This window comes from Arabidopsis thaliana, chromosome 4 (genome assembly GCF_000001735.4).
Source record: "Arabidopsis thaliana chromosome 4, partial sequence".
Lineage (NCBI taxonomy): Eukaryota > Viridiplantae > Streptophyta > Magnoliopsida > Brassicales > Brassicaceae > Arabidopsis > Arabidopsis thaliana.
In genome coordinates this window covers 11424322-11440335 of record NC_003075.7, presented here as the reverse complement: position 1 = coordinate 11440335, position 16014 = coordinate 11424322, and the positions used below count along the sequence as shown (strand labels likewise).

Sequence of the window (16014 nt, the reverse complement as noted above, 5' to 3'; positions counted from 1 at the left end):
AGGCAGACTTAATGAATTCAGAGTTCCTGAATAAATCTTAAAAATTGGCCTTTTTCATACTAAACAACAACAAAATTGGGCCCTTTTTTATGCTAAAAAAATTCTTGAAAATCTAAACAAATAATTGGGCCTTATTGAACATACAGTATTTGTAACAAAAGCAACCGATTAAATGAATGTAGCTGTGAGTGGTCACAAGTCTAAGCTTGGCTTGCCTGTAATCATCAACGCTATGCGTGTAATAATGTTGTCTTAGAGTCTTAAAATGAGTCATCCATTTTAACTCACGACCCTTGGTTGTAGACGTGTAGTAGACTTAAAAAATATTTGTCATTTGATCAAGTTGGCTAATAGCCTATTCCTAAGTCACATCCTAACTTATTCTATTGACTAGATAATATACAAACATCATAGGAAGCAAAACTTTAAGCTTAATAAGAAGTGCTCGATGTCATAGGTAGCCAACATTGTCTTCTTGCTTACTGAACTTGATCCTCTTTGCTTCTCTCTCGTTTACTTTGTATTGGAGTCATTACAAGGAGAGTTATATGTATCAAATCGCAAAGAGACATATGCGACAACGATCAGAAAACAATAATTTTACATTATGCAAAACGCAGATGCATCACATTTTTATTAATTCTTCATTAAAGGTTCAATACCGATATGATAAAAAAAGAAGCACATGGACAAGAACTCTTGCCGTGGCCGTCAAGTCAAACCAAAAAGCTGGAAAACGACACGAGTTTCTGTTTCTCCTCCTCTCTATTTGTTGGCTCAGCTTTTCTAATTTCCTTATTTCTCATTTTCCTTTTGTCCATTGCATTGACACGTGTCCAACCAAAACGGTTAGCATCAAAACAGAATTATCGTCACTCTCCTTCTCCCACTTGGCCTCTCCACATCATTCTTTCTTCTCCTTTCTCCATGATTCTCGGCTCTCGATCTCTATGTAAGCAGAGAATAACCAATTCGTTCTTGGAGACTGAATCGCACATCAAGAGAAATTATGAGACCTTTCGCCTACTTCGAAAGATTATCCCAAGCTTTCCATGATTATCCTTCTCTCTCCAAAATTCTCGTCGTCTCCACCATCAGGTCAGTGTACCATCTCTTCGCCGATTCATCTGTATTTCACGTTTGAATTTCTCTATTTGAAACTTTGTACTTCTCTATAAATTTACTCTGTTCTGTATTCTGAACGTATCCTCCTTTTGCTTTTGCCATAAATTGATCTGCGTCATGAGACTTTTCCTTCGCAAAATTTTGTTTTCCCGTGTATGCAACAGAGTCTTGTTATGTTTACTTGTCATATACGTTAGATCGAAATCTGTGTTTACGAGAGCAGAGCTGATGATATTCATAATCAAAAATATAGATGGCTGTTTTAGATCTTATGTTCTGTTCTAATTATTATTTCTTGTTTCATAGTGGTGGGGGACTTATAGTTTACTCTGAGGCAAATCCATCATATAGCAACAATGGTGTTGAAACTAAAACCAGGAAGAGAAAAGTAGTGCTGCTCGGAACTGGATGGGCTGGAGCAAGTTTTTTGAAGACTTTGAATAACTCTTCTTATGAGGTTCAGGTTATATCTCCTCGAAACTACTTTGCTTTCACTCCCTTGTTACCTAGTGTTACTTGTGGAACTGTTGAAGCTCGCAGCGTTGTTGAACCTATTCGCAACATTGCAAGAAAGGTAAGTACTACACTCTTAATCCCTCCTTATAATGGCTGCCATACAAAAACTAAAGCCACCTTTGTCTTGTGTCTTAACTAGCAGAATGTTGAGATGTCTTTCTTGGAGGCAGAATGTTTCAAAATTGATCCAGGAAGCAAGAAAGTTTACTGCCGATCAAAACAAGGCGTGAATTCGAAAGGGAAGAAAGAGTTTGATGTTGACTATGACTACCTTGTAATCGCTACTGGAGCTCAGTCTAACACATTTAACATTCCTGGCGTGGAGGAGAACTGTCATTTCCTCAAAGTAACAACATTCTTGCTCCACTAGTTACATTTATGGTTTTTTTGACATGTCTCTAAGATATGGCGGTTGGCTTGCAGGAGGTTGAAGATGCACAGAGAATTCGTAGTACTGTCATTGATTCATTTGAGAAGGCAAGTTTACCTGGACTAAACGAACAAGAGAGAAAGAGAATGCTACATTTTGTAGTTGTTGGTGGTGGACCAACAGGTGTTGAGTTTGCTTCTGAGCTTCATGATTTTGTTAACGAGGATCTAGTCAAACTATATCCTAAAGCCAAAAACTTAGTGCAGATCACTCTTCTAGAGGCTGCAGACCACATCTTGACCATGTGAGATTTTCTTACTCTTAAACTTTTGATCTATATCGAAGATTAGCTCATGTCCTATGGTTTGACAGGTTTGACAAGAGAATCACAGAGTTTGCTGAAGAAAAATTTACTAGAGATGGTATTGATGTGAAATTAGGTTCTATGGTGGTCAAAGTGAATGATAAGGAAATTTCTGCAAAAACCAAAGCAGGAGAGGTCTCAACTATTCCTTATGGAATGATTGTTTGGTCAACTGGTATTGGGACTCGTCCTGTGATCAAAGATTTTATGAAACAAATTGGTCAGGTGAGTAGCCAAAGGTCTAATGATAATGCTCATATTTTTTCATAGTGAACGAGCTTTATCAACTCGGTCTATAAGATGATTTCTTGTAAATTCCAGGGCAATAGACGTGCTTTAGCAACCGATGAATGGCTTCGTGTTGAAGGATGTGATAATATATATGCACTTGGTGATTGTGCAACAATCAACCAGAGAAAAGTCATGGTAACCAAATTCAGAACCTAGATAAAAATGAGCTCGCTTGTGTATAGGGTTTCTCTGTTTCTTATACTTTTGGATTGTTATGGCTTTTGTACAGGAAGACATAGCTGCTATATTCAAGAAAGCAGATAAGGAAAATTCAGGAACACTGACAATGAAAGAATTTCATGAAGTAATGAGTGACATATGTGATAGATACCCTCAAGTGGAGCTCTACTTGAAGAGTAAAGGTATGCATGGCATTACCGATCTTCTAAAACAAGCACAAGCTGAGAATGGTTCCAACAAGTCTGTCGAACTCGATATAGAAGAACTTAAATCAGCTCTTTGTCAAGTTGACTCACAAGTGAAGCTTCTACCAGCGACAGGACAGGTTTGTTCTGTTTTTACTTACTTGAAAGTTTTATCTTCGGTCACAAGTGTCACACACTCACACTCACACACTTTGTTTGCTTTCTCATCCTTTGTCTGGTGGCTTTATAAGGTCGCTGCTCAACAAGGGACTTACCTTGCAAAATGCTTTGATCGTATGGAAGTATGCGAGAAGAATCCTGAAGGTCCCATTAGGATTAGAGGAGAAGGTCGTCACCGCTTCCGTCCCTTCAGGTTGGTTCCTAGTATCTGCATCTTAGGAGGCTTTAGTCACTTTTGAGATTGCATGTTTTGTGAATTTCTCAATACTGATTATATACTTTATAGTAAGGAGACATGAGACAATGAATATATATGTTATACAGGTATAGACATTTGGGACAATTTGCTCCATTAGGAGGCGAACAAACCGCGGCGCAACTTCCAGGAGACTGGGTTTCGATAGGACACAGCAGTCAATGGCTGTGGTACTCCGTTTACGCTAGGTAACGTTAAATGACTAATGAAATACGAAATGTATTCATATGATTTTTGTATTTTTTTGTAACTTTTTGGTTACAAGTTTTTGTTTTTAATAATACAGTAAGCAAGTGAGCTGGCGAACGAGAGTCCTGGTGGTCTCAGACTGGATGAGACGATTCATCTTCGGGAGGGATTCAAGTCGCATTTGAAAATCTCATGTCTCTCTTACTCTCTCGTTTGAATTATCATGGATAGTCTTATTGCTTTTTGTTTTTTACTTTCAAATAAAAGCATAACAACGGGAAGATGTTAAACTTCATTTGGTTACTTCTGTTTTTGGAATTGGTACGTGAAATTGATATATTTATATTGCTGGAGATTGGAGTATAATTTCACAAAGAATATAATCTACTGCTTTTCTTATAGAATAACGTTTAACATTACAAGATATGTCGCCTAGCTAGTCAGAAAAAAATAAAAATAATACAATGTTAGAACTTTTGTTGTCCTTAGATTTTGACAATTAATTCCCTTTACATGATACAGTATCAATTATGGGAGAAAGAAATAGGAGAATCTTCTGGCAACACGTAATACTTAAATTGTTCATCTTTCTATTAGTAAAACTAAAAACAAAACCTAACCTACCAAACCACTACTCTCCTTGACCTCGACTAAAATCGCAAACTTACCTATAACTTCTTTCTAGGTAAAAGGCAACCAAAAATATTAATTCAAATCAACCACCATACACTCCCGATTCATATCGTTAAATTTTTTACACGTTAGCCTGCTAGCTAGGATACTAAAAATAATAAGATTACTTTATACTAAGGATAAAAATGATCTACTATTTTTTAGAGTGAATCTACCAATTAAAAAGTTTTCAAAAATAATGTATATTGACTTATGTGCCTGGATTATTTACCCATTTTTGGGTGGGAATCTAAAGATTTTATTTCCAATTTTTCTCAAATCTCTATAGGTATTATTTTTTACCACAAAAATGAATTATCATCTTTAAGAGAAAAAAAGAAGAGAAACAACAATTGACTTCAAACATTGTTGTATATAACATATTCCTTCGGTTACATTTCAAGTGTTGTTTAAGTGTCTTACACATATATAAAGAAACAAACATAGATTGCGTAATTTTTTTTGTCTTTTTTCCATTAAAACATCATTCATTATTTAGAAAAATATATTCAACCAATAACAAAACAGTCTGTCTAATACTAACAGTCAACAAAAATATATAAAGTAATAAAAATTTTAATAGGATAGTTTCCCTAAAACAACATTAAAAAAATTTAACAAATGGAGTAACAACAGTTCATCAACTTCTCCTCTTTTGTTTATATAAACACACATTAACGATTCATAAGCCATTGTCTACTAACAAAACAGAAAAAGACTAAAATGCCTTCAGTCGGAATTGTCATCGGAGATGGCAAAAAAGAATATCCTGGTAAACTCACTCTTTACGTCACCGTGACATGTATTGTCGCCGCCATGGGTGGTCTCATCTTCGGTTACGACATCGGTATCTCCGGTAAGAATATCTCATAATTTACTACACTAAACGCCAGAAAACAAAACAAAAAAGTTGAAACGTTTTTGTTGTCTTTTTTTCAGGTGGAGTGACGACAATGGATTCGTTTCAGCAAAAGTTCTTCCCGTCGGTTTACGAGAAACAGAAGAAGGATCATGATTCAAACCAATACTGCAGATTTGACAGCGTTTCTCTCACTCTCTTCACTTCCTCTCTTTACCTCGCCGCACTCTGCTCCTCCCTCGTTGCCTCTTACGTTACCCGTCAGTTTGGCCGGAAAATTTCGATGCTTCTCGGTGGAGTTCTCTTCTGCGCCGGAGCTCTTCTTAACGGTTTCGCAACTGCCGTTTGGATGCTCATCGTTGGTCGTTTGTTACTCGGTTTCGGTATCGGCTTCACCAATCAGGTCTTATTTTTTATCTAAATATTACATTTTTTACCTCATACTTTTGTTTTCTTCAAAACAGACCCAAATAGCTCCATAACTCGGTGGAAACTGTTATTTGATTTTGTACCCGTAAAGTTTACAGAAAATTCAAGTCCAACCTTATACTTTGCTTTTTACATAGAAACCCCTATGGATCCGTTAATTTTGTGTTGAGACTGTTGTCTAATTTTATGACCTTAAGTTCTAAAATATTACAAATTAGCCTCAAAACTTTCTAAATTGTTTTCAATTTTACTATAATTTACAGTCTGTGCCGTTGTATCTCTCGGAGATGGCACCGTATAAATACAGAGGAGCATTGAACATCGGATTCCAGCTCTCAATCACCATTGGTATCCTTGTCGCCAACGTTTTGAACTTCTTCTTCTCCAAAATCAGTTGGGGTTGGAGACTCAGTCTCGGCGGCGCCGTCGTTCCGGCACTCATCATCACCGTCGGTTCTCTTATCCTCCCGGACACACCAAACTCCATGATCGAGAGAGGTCAATTTAGGCTAGCGGAAGCGAAACTCCGTAAGATTCGTGGCGTCGACGACATTGATGACGAGATCAACGATTTGATCATCGCCAGTGAAGCTTCGAAGCTCGTTGAGCATCCATGGAGGAATCTGTTGCAGAGGAAGTATAGACCACATCTAACGATGGCGATTCTGATTCCGGCATTTCAGCAGCTTACCGGAATCAATGTTATAATGTTCTACGCGCCGGTTCTGTTTCAAACGATTGGATTTGGTAGCGACGCGGCTCTGATTTCGGCGGTTGTGACCGGTTTGGTTAACGTTGGAGCCACCGTGGTGTCAATCTATGGCGTTGATAAATGGGGAAGACGATTTCTATTCCTTGAAGGAGGATTCCAAATGCTAATTTCTCAGGTTTTGTATTTCTTCATCTATAAACCGATTTCTGGATTTCGATTATGGTCGATAAGTAATCAGGTTATTGTGTAAACGGTTTAGGTAGCTGTTGCGGCGGCGATCGGAGCTAAGTTCGGTGTCGATGGAACCCCAGGCGTTTTACCAAAATGGTACGCCATTGTTGTGGTTTTGTTCATATGCATCTACGTGGCGGCGTTTGCTTGGTCGTGGGGTCCACTAGGATGGTTAGTGCCATCGGAGATTTTTCCGTTGGAAATCCGATCAGCGGCTCAGAGCATAACGGTGTCGGTGAACATGATCTTCACGTTCTTGATTGCACAAGTGTTTTTGATGATGCTTTGCCACTTGAAGTTCGGGTTGTTCATATTCTTCGCGTTTTTCGTGGTGGTGATGTCGATTTTCGTCTATCTTTTCTTACCGGAGACAAGAGGAGTGCCGATCGAGGAGATGAATCGGGTCTGGAGATCACATTGGTATTGGTCGAAGTTCGTTGACGCGAGAAGAATCTAACGAAAGTTGTTATCTAGTTAATCAAATCAAAGAGGCTGATAGTACTAAAGAACAATGCAAGTCTGATTTGAGTTATGAAATTACAAATCCAAGTGTTTGAATTCTTTTCATAAAAGCTTCTATCATTTAGTCAGATAAGGATCACCCTTAAACTTAGCATACGAAGGAAGATCAAGAGCTTTCTCTGCAACTTCCCTGTCCTCGTGAATCTTTGCAATGAGACTCTCCAGTGAAGAGAAATTAGCCTAGCAAACACAAACAATATGAGCAAACAAGGAATATTGCATTACACAAAGGAGTCATATGAAGAATGAATGATGATAACGTTATAATAACCTCAGGGCGTATATAGCCAACGATAATAAGACGTAGCTCTTCTCCGTAGAAATCCTCAGTGAAATCGTGAAGCAGCCATGGTTCCTATATAACAAAAGCTAAAGTTAAAGAAGCAACCACTGGAGTAAGAATTTTGTTTGAACTTTTTATGAACTCACAATAGTTTTCTCCTTGTTATTGAAATAAGGATTCCAACCAATGCTCATGACCATTTTAAAGACACCTCTCTTTGCCAAGCCTGCCCAACCAAAGTACACTCCCGAAGGATGTTCCACTAGCTCATCCGCATAATCCTTTGTTGACAAGTTAGCTGAAAACAAAACAAATGCAGCGATAAGAAAAGAAGCCATATATAATGATGTAAAAGAGCTGAGTTCAATGAGGTTTGTACACTGACCGGTGGGGATTCCGAGTACTTTAGAGCCACGGCCAAATCCTTTGATGACTGGACCTCCAATATGCCATGGATCAATTGGTAAAGTGTTCTCTATCCCTGCAAATACAAATTACAAGGTATAAAAGTCTCATTACCGAGATGAACATGTTATCAAGGAAGAGGAGTATTGAACAGAGTTCATGAGTGAATTTTTACAGTCTTGGAATGGAGGAAGTCCCCATTTTTCAAGTCTTATGTCGAGTAGAGAATTGATGACTTCATCTGCAGATGTATAAAGATGTGTTTGCTTAGGCAGAGAAGGAACAGCAATCACTTTTGTCCCAGCAGCTTTACCAGCCATAACACCAGGCCTACCATTTCAAACAACTATTAGTGAGAATGAATCAAACACACAACAGCAAAACGATACTCTAGAAGTAAGACTTACACAGAATCTTCAATAACCAAACAGTCAGCTGGATCTTTCTTCAATCTTTTCGCTGCTTCGAGAAAACTTTTTACAAATATGATCATTGTCATTAACCAGACATTGTTTAATTGGAATCAATAGATGAAACCACAAATGGGTGACAAGAGATGGATCTTACATATCAGGAGAAGGCTTTCCTTTAGAGACTTCATCACTACCAACAATAACCGAGAAGCATTCCTTCCACCCTACACAAAAGTGAAACCATTTTCATAAAACAAGTTTACCTCTATACAAGCTTATGCATTGAGTAACAACATTTCATATAAAACAAACCTTCATGATATGAAATTTTGGATTCAATATTTGCTCTTGAAGAATTGGAAGCCAAAGCCACAGGTACTCCATGACACTTCAAATGTCGAATCAACCTATTGGCACCAGGAAGAGATTTGATTTTGTCCATCCTACAAAACCGGAGGTAATCAACAATATGAAGATTACAACAATAAGGACAAAGATCGATTTTTTTTATGGTAACTTACTGAGCAGAGAACAAAGGGTAGAATTCAGAATTGAATTCATCAACTTTACAAGGAAGTTCATAATCTTCAACAATAGTAGTAGCAGCTTCTACTGGAGTTTTGCCAACTATTTTCAATGATTCTCTTCCATCCCACTGTTTACCATATTTACACAAGTATTTCCTCAAAATGTCACCAACAACACCATCTACAATGAATTTTAAAAAAACATCAAATTCGAATTCCAAGCTATATAAACAGAAATTGAAACAATCTATTGAGGTTTTAAGTTACCTGTGTTGATTAAGGTACCATCGAGATCAATAAGAACACAAGAAGAGAGCTTTTTCAAGGAATTGCTCATCGACATTATTCCAGCTACAGATTTTGTCAAACTATTCTTATTAGTGTCTGTAAATTTACGATTCCATATAAATAGTCGACCGGAGAGGCGACGGATCTAGCGGATGGTAAACGCCGGCGATGAGTTGAGGACGACGGAGAAATAACGCAGCAGAGTAGAAATGAATAAGAAGGGCGGAGAAGACGTACACGTATAAGGTAGCATCTGGAATTTAGAGATTCGGATTCCTAATTAAAATCCCGGTCCTACCGGATCATTCGGATTGATACTCGGTATGACCGAGTTTGACCGGTACAAAGAGATTCAGCAATCTAACTACAACGTTTTGTATTTTGTGTTGTAGCTTCAACGACGAAATGACGACATTTCATCAAAATTAGGCACAAAAGGGACCTTCTGGTGGACAGGTTAAGTTGAAAATCGAACGATGAAAATTAAAAACGGGCGACCGGTTAATTCAACGCCTAATCGGAGAACTTAATTGTTGATTTAACAATTGAGACTAACCACACAAGCACCCTCTTCTGTTTTTTATTTTAGTCTTAACATGAACAATTCATTATCAACCCCAAGTTTCCATATTTTTTATACATGAAAAAGTTTCATTCATTGTCTATTTTTACCAACATTGCATTATGAATCTAGAAGTTAGCATGAAAAAGTGGTCGGACTGTTCTGTTTATAGTTTCCCGACGAAGACAAATGGAGTTACCAACAGCACAGCCAAGGTTCATGTCTTCATGAGATACAAGAAGCAAACCAAACTAAAATAGGAGTTACCATCAAAGATTCTTCATCGATCTGAAAACCCGTACCGGATCAAATGATTGCCAAAAGAAGACGATCCACAGATTATTTGGTGAGACAAGAAGAAAGGCGCGAACCGGGAAAAGTTTTTTTCAAGCGTTGATGGCATTTGATTCTTTAGACCTTATGATCTTGGCTTGTAGTTTCTGCATAAAAGCTGGACTGGCTCGGAGTCTCTGTTTTACATATGAAGTTCTTATGTCTTCAGCGATCTTGTTGGCTTTCCCAGCTTCCTCTATCAACCCGTAAAGAGTTCTCAAGCAGTCTTTCCTGTTTTCTTCTCGGTGTTCAAACCTGTGACAGGACAAAAACATTACATGATTCAACATTCTTGTCTCGCGAAAAGCTTAAGATTTATAGTTTATATACCTCTCGCAGGTGATTGTAAGCTCATCTTTCCCTGAATGGTATCTTTTTCCCACAAGTTCCCTTAGCCTTTTAGCCTGATGATTTGAGAGCCCAAGCTCTTTCACTGTAACAGACATTTTAACTTTCCTGTTCTTTGGATGCCACGCATCACCTCCAGGAGCAAAAACTATCCTTGATTGCCACCTGAGGATTGGGCCTTTACCGGAGGGATCATCCAAGTCAGTATTCCTGTCAGAAGTATCTGTTTCACCAAATTGGGGAGGACCCTCAGCTTCCATCTGATCCCCATACTGAATTACCATCTCATCTTCAAATTCCTTGAAAAGCTCATAAGCTGCTTCGGCCTCAATTTCACCTCTTTCACACATATCCCCGAGCTCATTAAACTTTGCTTCAACTTTTTTCTTCAAGTCATCTGAATGAAGATACACAGTTAGAGGATGTTCATACATACGCATAACAGGAACAAACCAATATATTCTCTAAACAGCCCTACTGATCCGAGAAGCAACAAATCCGACATAGTACATTACCTTGAAAGAGTTAAGAAAAGAAGAATGGTTCTACTACCATGATTCATTAAAATCCAAATAGAAAGGTTAACTACAAAAGATAAGTTCCACTAAGAGAGTGTGTTTAGCTATAACGAGGCACAATAGTCTATTAATCAACCTAATCTATGTCTAAGGATGTGAGTCGATGAACGGGAAGATTGAAAAATAAAAGAGCATTACCAGGAAGAAGCTGGTCCCATTTGAGCATATCCTCGAGAATCTCCTCGCATTGTTTAGTATCGGTAAGACAGCCATGTTGGATACCTTCTCTAATCATGTGATCCCACTTGTTATCGTCCATGTTGAAAAATTCTTTCTTCCTCATCTTTTCAGCTACATACTCGGGAGAGTTGTACAAATCCTCAAGTTCTTCGTCAGTAGAATGCGCTTCTTCGAAATCGGATTCAAAATCTTCATCCTTGACATCATCTTTGAAAGGTAGACTCTCGATTTTTTCCATCAATTCATCATCAGTCTCTGCGTGTTTGTCTACAAGTCTTCTCTGTAGAAGTGCTTCAATAACTCCAGGTAAAGCATCTTCATTACCCTCATTGAAAGACTTGTCTATACGGCTTTTAAGCTCTGAGACCACAAAATCCAACATATAAAGTCAATTTCAAACGATTACCTAGTAGTTCAGGAGATAAGAAGCTACGAATCTTATATCGAAGGATCAATTGAAAACTGTGAGGCATTCAGAAATGGCGAGATGAGAATTAGACTCACACATTTCAACTAATACAAGGCCATTTCAAGTGTGAGGTAACCAAACAAGCTTGAAGAGAGGATAGAGTCTGTTACCTTTGTTGCTGACATCCTCTACAACGAGATCCTTCTTATCGGATGAATCAGTCGGCGAAGACTCAGTGGCAGTAGTCGAGTTCTCACCGGATTCGGAACTGAAAAATCTGAATTTGGGAGGAGCCGGAGCGGCGATTGGAGTGAGAAAGGGAACATTGGGGGAGATCCTAGAAGAAAGAATGATTCTGCGAGCGCAGAGAGATGCATTTCTGAACAGAGCTCCTCTCATGGTGTACCAGAGAGAGATTTGGATTTTAGTTTTCTTCATACGAACAAAAGAAGCTTCGGTTCGACCGGTTAAAGGATAAACCGAACGAATCAAATATAGAAACGACCGACCGGTTCATTTAGCACCGATTTAGTAATTGGAGAGCTCAAATTTCGATTTTAGTACACTTTCTTCTCTGTTTTTATTAGTCCTTAACATGAACAATTCATTATCATCAAACCCAAGTTTACATTTCTTTTTTACATGAAAAAAGTTTCCTTCATTGTCTTTTTTTTTTACCAGCATGATCCTTATATATTGCATCATGAATCTAGAAGTTAGCATATAAATTCAATATAGCGGTCCCTTCTTCTTCATCTTCACAAGCGCACTTGTTTTTGTCCTGAGAAAACTCTTTTAGTCTCTCAGACAGAGTCAGCTCCTTCGCCTTGTTGCTGTGCAAGATATCTCTCTCTACGCTCCTTCTGTGTTTTTATTAGAGGTAAGACAAAAACAATGTCAGATTTTCACAATCATCTAATGGAAGAGACACTGGATAGCAAATGAGACTGACCCATTCATCGATCACAAGCCCTTCTCCAATCATCTTTGGACCTGTTTCCTCTGGAGGTTTCTTTCGTGCCTCCACCGCTGCATCCGCTTCTGCTAATTGACGCTTCAGTTTTTCCAATGCCTATGTCATTTATCACATAGATTATTAAAGAGGGAGGTCGTAAAATAATAGAATCGTCATCATAAGCAAAATTATTCGGATACTCACAGGGTTGGAGCGCTCAGGATCCAAGAAAATCACACGCAATATTTGCTCCTTAGAGACATCATCCTTTTGCTCATCGAACTGAGAAAAAAACAAAAACAAAAGCAATCGATATGTCTTTTAGATGGAAACAGCATTCAGTGGAATGCTTGGTTATATGTTTGTGCCTTAAAAGGTAACTGGAAACCTCTACTCAGACCAAAACACATTCTTAGTCTAGTCATTGATATCTTATGTTTTAGAGATGGGTCAATATCTTATGTTCTATCTGGATTCGGATATGTTACTACTGTTTTCATGTTCAAAGATCAGCTAATAGATAAGATCAGAAGATCAACATACCAGCTCAGGCACATAGTCCATTGGACCTTTCACCTTCAGGCTCATGATTTTAAACTTCACTCTGCTCCTTTGATCCATTGGCTTCTCATTATTCTCAGGAGGCTCAACAAATTTAAACACTGCACATTTCAATCAGAGAAACATTGAATAAGCCATTGTTCTGATAGCCTCATCAAGAAGAATAAGAACAGAGGCGAGAAAACAAAAAAAACAAATACCAGTAGCAATAATAGTCTCTCCAGGAGCAAGAATAGCACCAGGTGGACGCATAAAGCAACTCTTCGGCGCAGTTGTTTGAAACTGAAAGAGCAACGAGTAAGCTCATATACAATAATGCCAAAGACCCAATAACCAAAACGCTTTAGATCAAAAAACAAACCTTGAAGGCTACATGTGATTTGCTTGTATTTTTAATCTTAATAGCACTCCTAACTTGCTTCCCAGGCTCATCTTCAAAACAAAGTAATAATCTAATTCAGTACTCCACAGCATTACTTGTAACAGAAAACAACTAAACTTCCAAAATCCAAATCATGAAGAAAAAAAAAACATGGCCTAAGTATACACCAAAACCTTCCTGCAAAATCATTTGATAGCTAAAATCATTCGTATCTATAAAAGACTCCTAATTTCAGAATGCTTAAAGGAAGACCATATTTAGAGTAATGGTAAGTTAGAATTATAATCCAATGTCAAGATTCTGCTCTTAACTTCCAAAAAGTTTCAAACTTTATGTTTCCTATTGAGTCAATTATCAAACTTATGTATCAATCCACATAATCAGATCAGTCAAATACTCAAATTCTACTAAAAGATAGAAATTTTAGACTAGTGTCAATGGATCTCAAATCTTCAGAAACAAACCCTAGACAATGAAAAAAAGACTGTAATTCCAGAGAAACTACTCCGATCAAAATGAGATTCGAAAAAAGCTCACAAGGAAAATAGAGTTTCTCAGAAGGATCAAGCTTCAATCTTCGTTTAGTAGGAAGAAAAGACTTAGCAACAGATGAAACTGAAGGAGAAGGAGTCGGATGTTGATTTTGACCCGATCCATCACCGTGAGGACCGTTATAACCAAGCTGATGATGGTGCTGATGGTGATGTTGATGATGATGTTGATGATGGTTATGTAGATGAGAAGAAGTAGAAGAAGAAGAAGCTCCAGATGGAAACGGAGAAGTAGCAGCACTTGAAGCGGCGTTTCTGTGACCGCTTGAGTTACGAAATGGAATCTTGAAGAAACCCCAACCTCCTTTGCCGTCGGAAGTTGGTTTCTCCTCCGTCATAGTCATCTTCTTCTCTCAGAGTTTAAGCATGCGAATTTCGACGGAGAAAGGGGTTGACTCGTGATGAGAGCTCAGAGAGGAGAGATCGGACGTGAGATGGTGAGAGAGAAGTGGATTTAATTGGTTGATTTCGCGTCCGTGTTTTGTCTGAAAATAATTTTGTAATTATTTAATATCCGATGGCTTGATTAACGGAAGGAAAAAAGTCGATAGAGACTTTGCTCAAAAACGACAGCGTATTGGATTCTCTTTGTGTTTATTTAAGTCTTTTCTTCTACAACTTTTGGATTTTCTTTCAAAGTCTTTTCTTTTTTAATTGTTTGTTTACTGTTGTCTTTTTTCCTGGTTTCTAGATAAAATTTAAACCTTTTCTTTATGTATTTCAGTCATGGATAATATTTGGAATTGTTGAATACGTTTTATTGTAGGACTTAACAAAAGGTTTATATTTTCCTAGTCAGACCACAATAGACTAATTAAGACTTACGATACATATTCACCTTGTTAATGATCATACTTTTGTGTGGCTTGAATGTAAAAAATAAGGATATTTAAAAAGGAAAATCGGGATCATCCCATTGAAGAACAGCAGATTCAATGTTATGCTCTCTCTTCAGCTTGTCCTTAAGGAACCAATCACATATTTTGCCAGCATTCAACTCTTCTATTGAACATCCTTCTTGCTCTGATATCACTCTTAGCAAATTCAATGATGATATCTGCCAAATCCAGTTCCAAAATATAAGAAGAAGTTCATACGAAACATCTATAAATCAATGTACATGCTTCTAAGAAAAATGATATTCCAGTTATTTACTTAATGTACATATGTTTACTATAGACTGTTAATCACACTTCATTTCTTGAGGACGTGTTATAAGATTTTCTTTTGTTTCACAACTACATATGGTTTCAATTTCCTATGTAAAATTAATGTTTCATTTCCTATCTTAACCATACCAATATATTTCAAAACAATGTAAGAGATTTATTAATAGATTGCAATTAAAATTTGGTATTGGAGGGTTTATAATATGTAGGGATAAATTTATGATTTAATTTACCGTTAGTCGACAGAGAAACTTCTCGTGTGCACCAAGGCCTGAGATTTCGACTAGACCAGCTTCTGCTAAGCTCAAGAAACTTCTTCTCTCAGGCTTGTTTTGATCGTCGGATTCTTCTTCTCCGGTCTCGGCACTTGCTCTTACCAAACAAAGTCCCATCGTTCTTCTTCTTCCATGAGTACTTGTCATGAATGTAATATTATTTGATCTTGCCTGTCGAGTCCTTGCAAAAGTCTTGTCTATGTGAGGATTTACGATGAATTTTGAGTGACGGTAATTATGAATGGCAATGTTCATAGTGACACCAAACTCTCTTTACTTTTCTTTCTCGGTGAGTTAGAGGGTGAAGATGACTAGATGAGGATAACACTTATCCGTTATGTTCGTTGCTTTGCTTTGGAATATTTTAGTGGTGAAGAATGAGTTTGTATTTTGGGCTCTTTTGGTGTTTTAATTTGGGCTTTGGAATTTGTGGGTTTTCTTCTTTTATAGAGTGGACCTTGTTTAGAATTTATTTCATATTTTTGTGTATTTAAATCACTATTTAATAAGATATGCATGTACTTAGAAATTGAAATGTTGGAACTTGGAAGTCCTTGTATAAAATAAAATAAAAATACAAAAGATAACATAACCTTGTGATGGAATAAAGACTTTTGAATAAGAGCTAAGATAAAAAAATTTTATTTTAAAAGCTAAGATAATTTGATCGTAATATAATTCATATATATATATATATATATATATACACATATA

General features: G+C 37.4%; 6 protein-coding genes and 1 long non-coding RNA gene across 11 annotated transcripts; 3 read left to right on the top strand and 4 right to left on the bottom strand.

Moving 5' to 3' along the window:
- The first annotated feature begins 498 nt into the window (after window positions 1-498).
- On the top strand, window positions 499-930 carry AT4G07010. The gene has a single exon (NR_142076.1). It is a non-coding gene; the product is annotated as an other RNA (long non-coding RNA).
- Window positions 830-4010, top strand: NDB3 (NAD(P)H dehydrogenase B3). Of its 2 annotated transcripts, none has more exons than NM_001341491.1 (10): window positions 830-1098; window positions 1432-1699; window positions 1784-1987; window positions 2065-2315; window positions 2384-2600; window positions 2697-2801; window positions 2896-3171; window positions 3283-3404; window positions 3536-3655; window positions 3754-4010. In NM_001341491.1, the coding sequence occupies exons 1-10, from the start codon at window positions 1010-1012 to the stop codon at window positions 3839-3841; spliced, it is 1740 nt and encodes a 579-aa protein (NP_001329575.1). In that variant the 5' UTR covers window positions 830-1009; the 3' UTR covers window positions 3842-4010. The 2 variants fall into 2 exon arrangements, with proteins under 2 accessions (NP_001329575.1, NP_193880.5); NM_118269.6 differs by having other exon boundaries at window positions 907-1098; window positions 1781-1987; window positions 3754-3938.
- A 1041-nt stretch (window positions 4011-5051) lies between these two features.
- On the top strand, window positions 5052-7033 carry STP12 (sugar transporter protein 12; the record flags this gene model as incomplete). The annotated part of the gene is made up of 4 exons (NM_118268.4): window positions 5052-5184; window positions 5268-5590; window positions 5880-6503; window positions 6588-7033. The coding sequence occupies 4 exons, from the start codon at window positions 5052-5054 to the stop codon at window positions 7014-7016; spliced, it is 1509 nt and encodes a 502-aa protein (NP_193879.4). The 3' UTR covers window positions 7017-7033.
- On the bottom strand, window positions 7014-9232 carry FMN/FHY (riboflavin kinase/FMN hydrolase). Its single transcript, NM_118267.5, has 10 exons — window positions 8977-9232; window positions 8704-8890; window positions 8495-8625; window positions 8337-8406; window positions 8177-8242; window positions 7945-8099; window positions 7750-7845; window positions 7511-7662; window positions 7353-7436; window positions 7014-7261 (listed from the first exon to the last, which is right to left on the bottom strand). Exons 1-10 carry the CDS (start codon window positions 9050-9052, stop codon window positions 7139-7141), a joined length of 1140 nt encoding a protein of 379 aa, NP_193878.2. The 5' UTR covers window positions 9053-9232; the 3' UTR covers window positions 7014-7138.
- Window positions 9233-9567: 335 nt separating this feature from the next.
- AT4G21460 (Ribosomal protein S24/S35) lies at window positions 9568-11891 on the bottom strand. Of its 2 annotated transcripts, none has more exons than NM_118266.5 (4): window positions 11578-11826; window positions 10957-11358; window positions 10223-10637; window positions 9568-10147 (listed from the first exon to the last, which is right to left on the bottom strand). In NM_118266.5, exons 1-4 carry the CDS (start codon window positions 11804-11806, stop codon window positions 9946-9948), a joined length of 1248 nt encoding a protein of 415 aa, NP_567628.2. In that variant the 5' UTR covers window positions 11807-11826; the 3' UTR covers window positions 9568-9945. The 2 variants fall into 2 exon arrangements, with proteins under 2 accessions (NP_567628.2, NP_001328638.1); NM_001341490.1 differs by having other exon boundaries at window positions 9590-10147; window positions 11578-11891.
- A 9-nt stretch (window positions 11892-11900) lies between these two features.
- On the bottom strand, window positions 11901-14403 carry AT4G21450 (PapD-like superfamily protein). Of its 3 annotated transcripts, NM_001203857.1 has the most exons (8): window positions 13843-14379; window positions 13714-13770; window positions 13285-13355; window positions 13124-13205; window positions 12906-13024; window positions 12567-12644; window positions 12360-12479; window positions 11950-12270 (listed from the first exon to the last, which is right to left on the bottom strand). In NM_001203857.1, the coding sequence occupies exons 1-8, from the start codon at window positions 14198-14200 to the stop codon at window positions 12211-12213; spliced, it is 945 nt and encodes a 314-aa protein (NP_001190786.1). In that variant the 5' UTR covers window positions 14201-14379; the 3' UTR covers window positions 11950-12210. The 3 variants fall into 3 exon arrangements, with proteins under 3 accessions (NP_567627.1, NP_001190786.1, NP_974584.1); NM_118265.5 differs by lacking the exon at window positions 13714-13770 and having other exon boundaries at window positions 11901-12270; window positions 13843-14403; NM_202855.1 differs by lacking the exon at window positions 13714-13770 and having other exon boundaries at window positions 11993-12270; window positions 12567-13024; window positions 13843-14313.
- A 96-nt stretch (window positions 14404-14499) lies between these two features.
- On the bottom strand, window positions 14500-15670 carry AT4G21445 (receptor-interacting protein). Its single transcript, NM_148367.3, has 2 exons — window positions 15259-15670; window positions 14500-14913 (listed from the first exon to the last, which is right to left on the bottom strand). Exons 1-2 carry the CDS (start codon window positions 15553-15555, stop codon window positions 14746-14748), a joined length of 465 nt encoding a protein of 154 aa, NP_680733.1. The 5' UTR covers window positions 15556-15670; the 3' UTR covers window positions 14500-14745.
- Window positions 15671-16014: the final 344 nt, after the last annotated feature.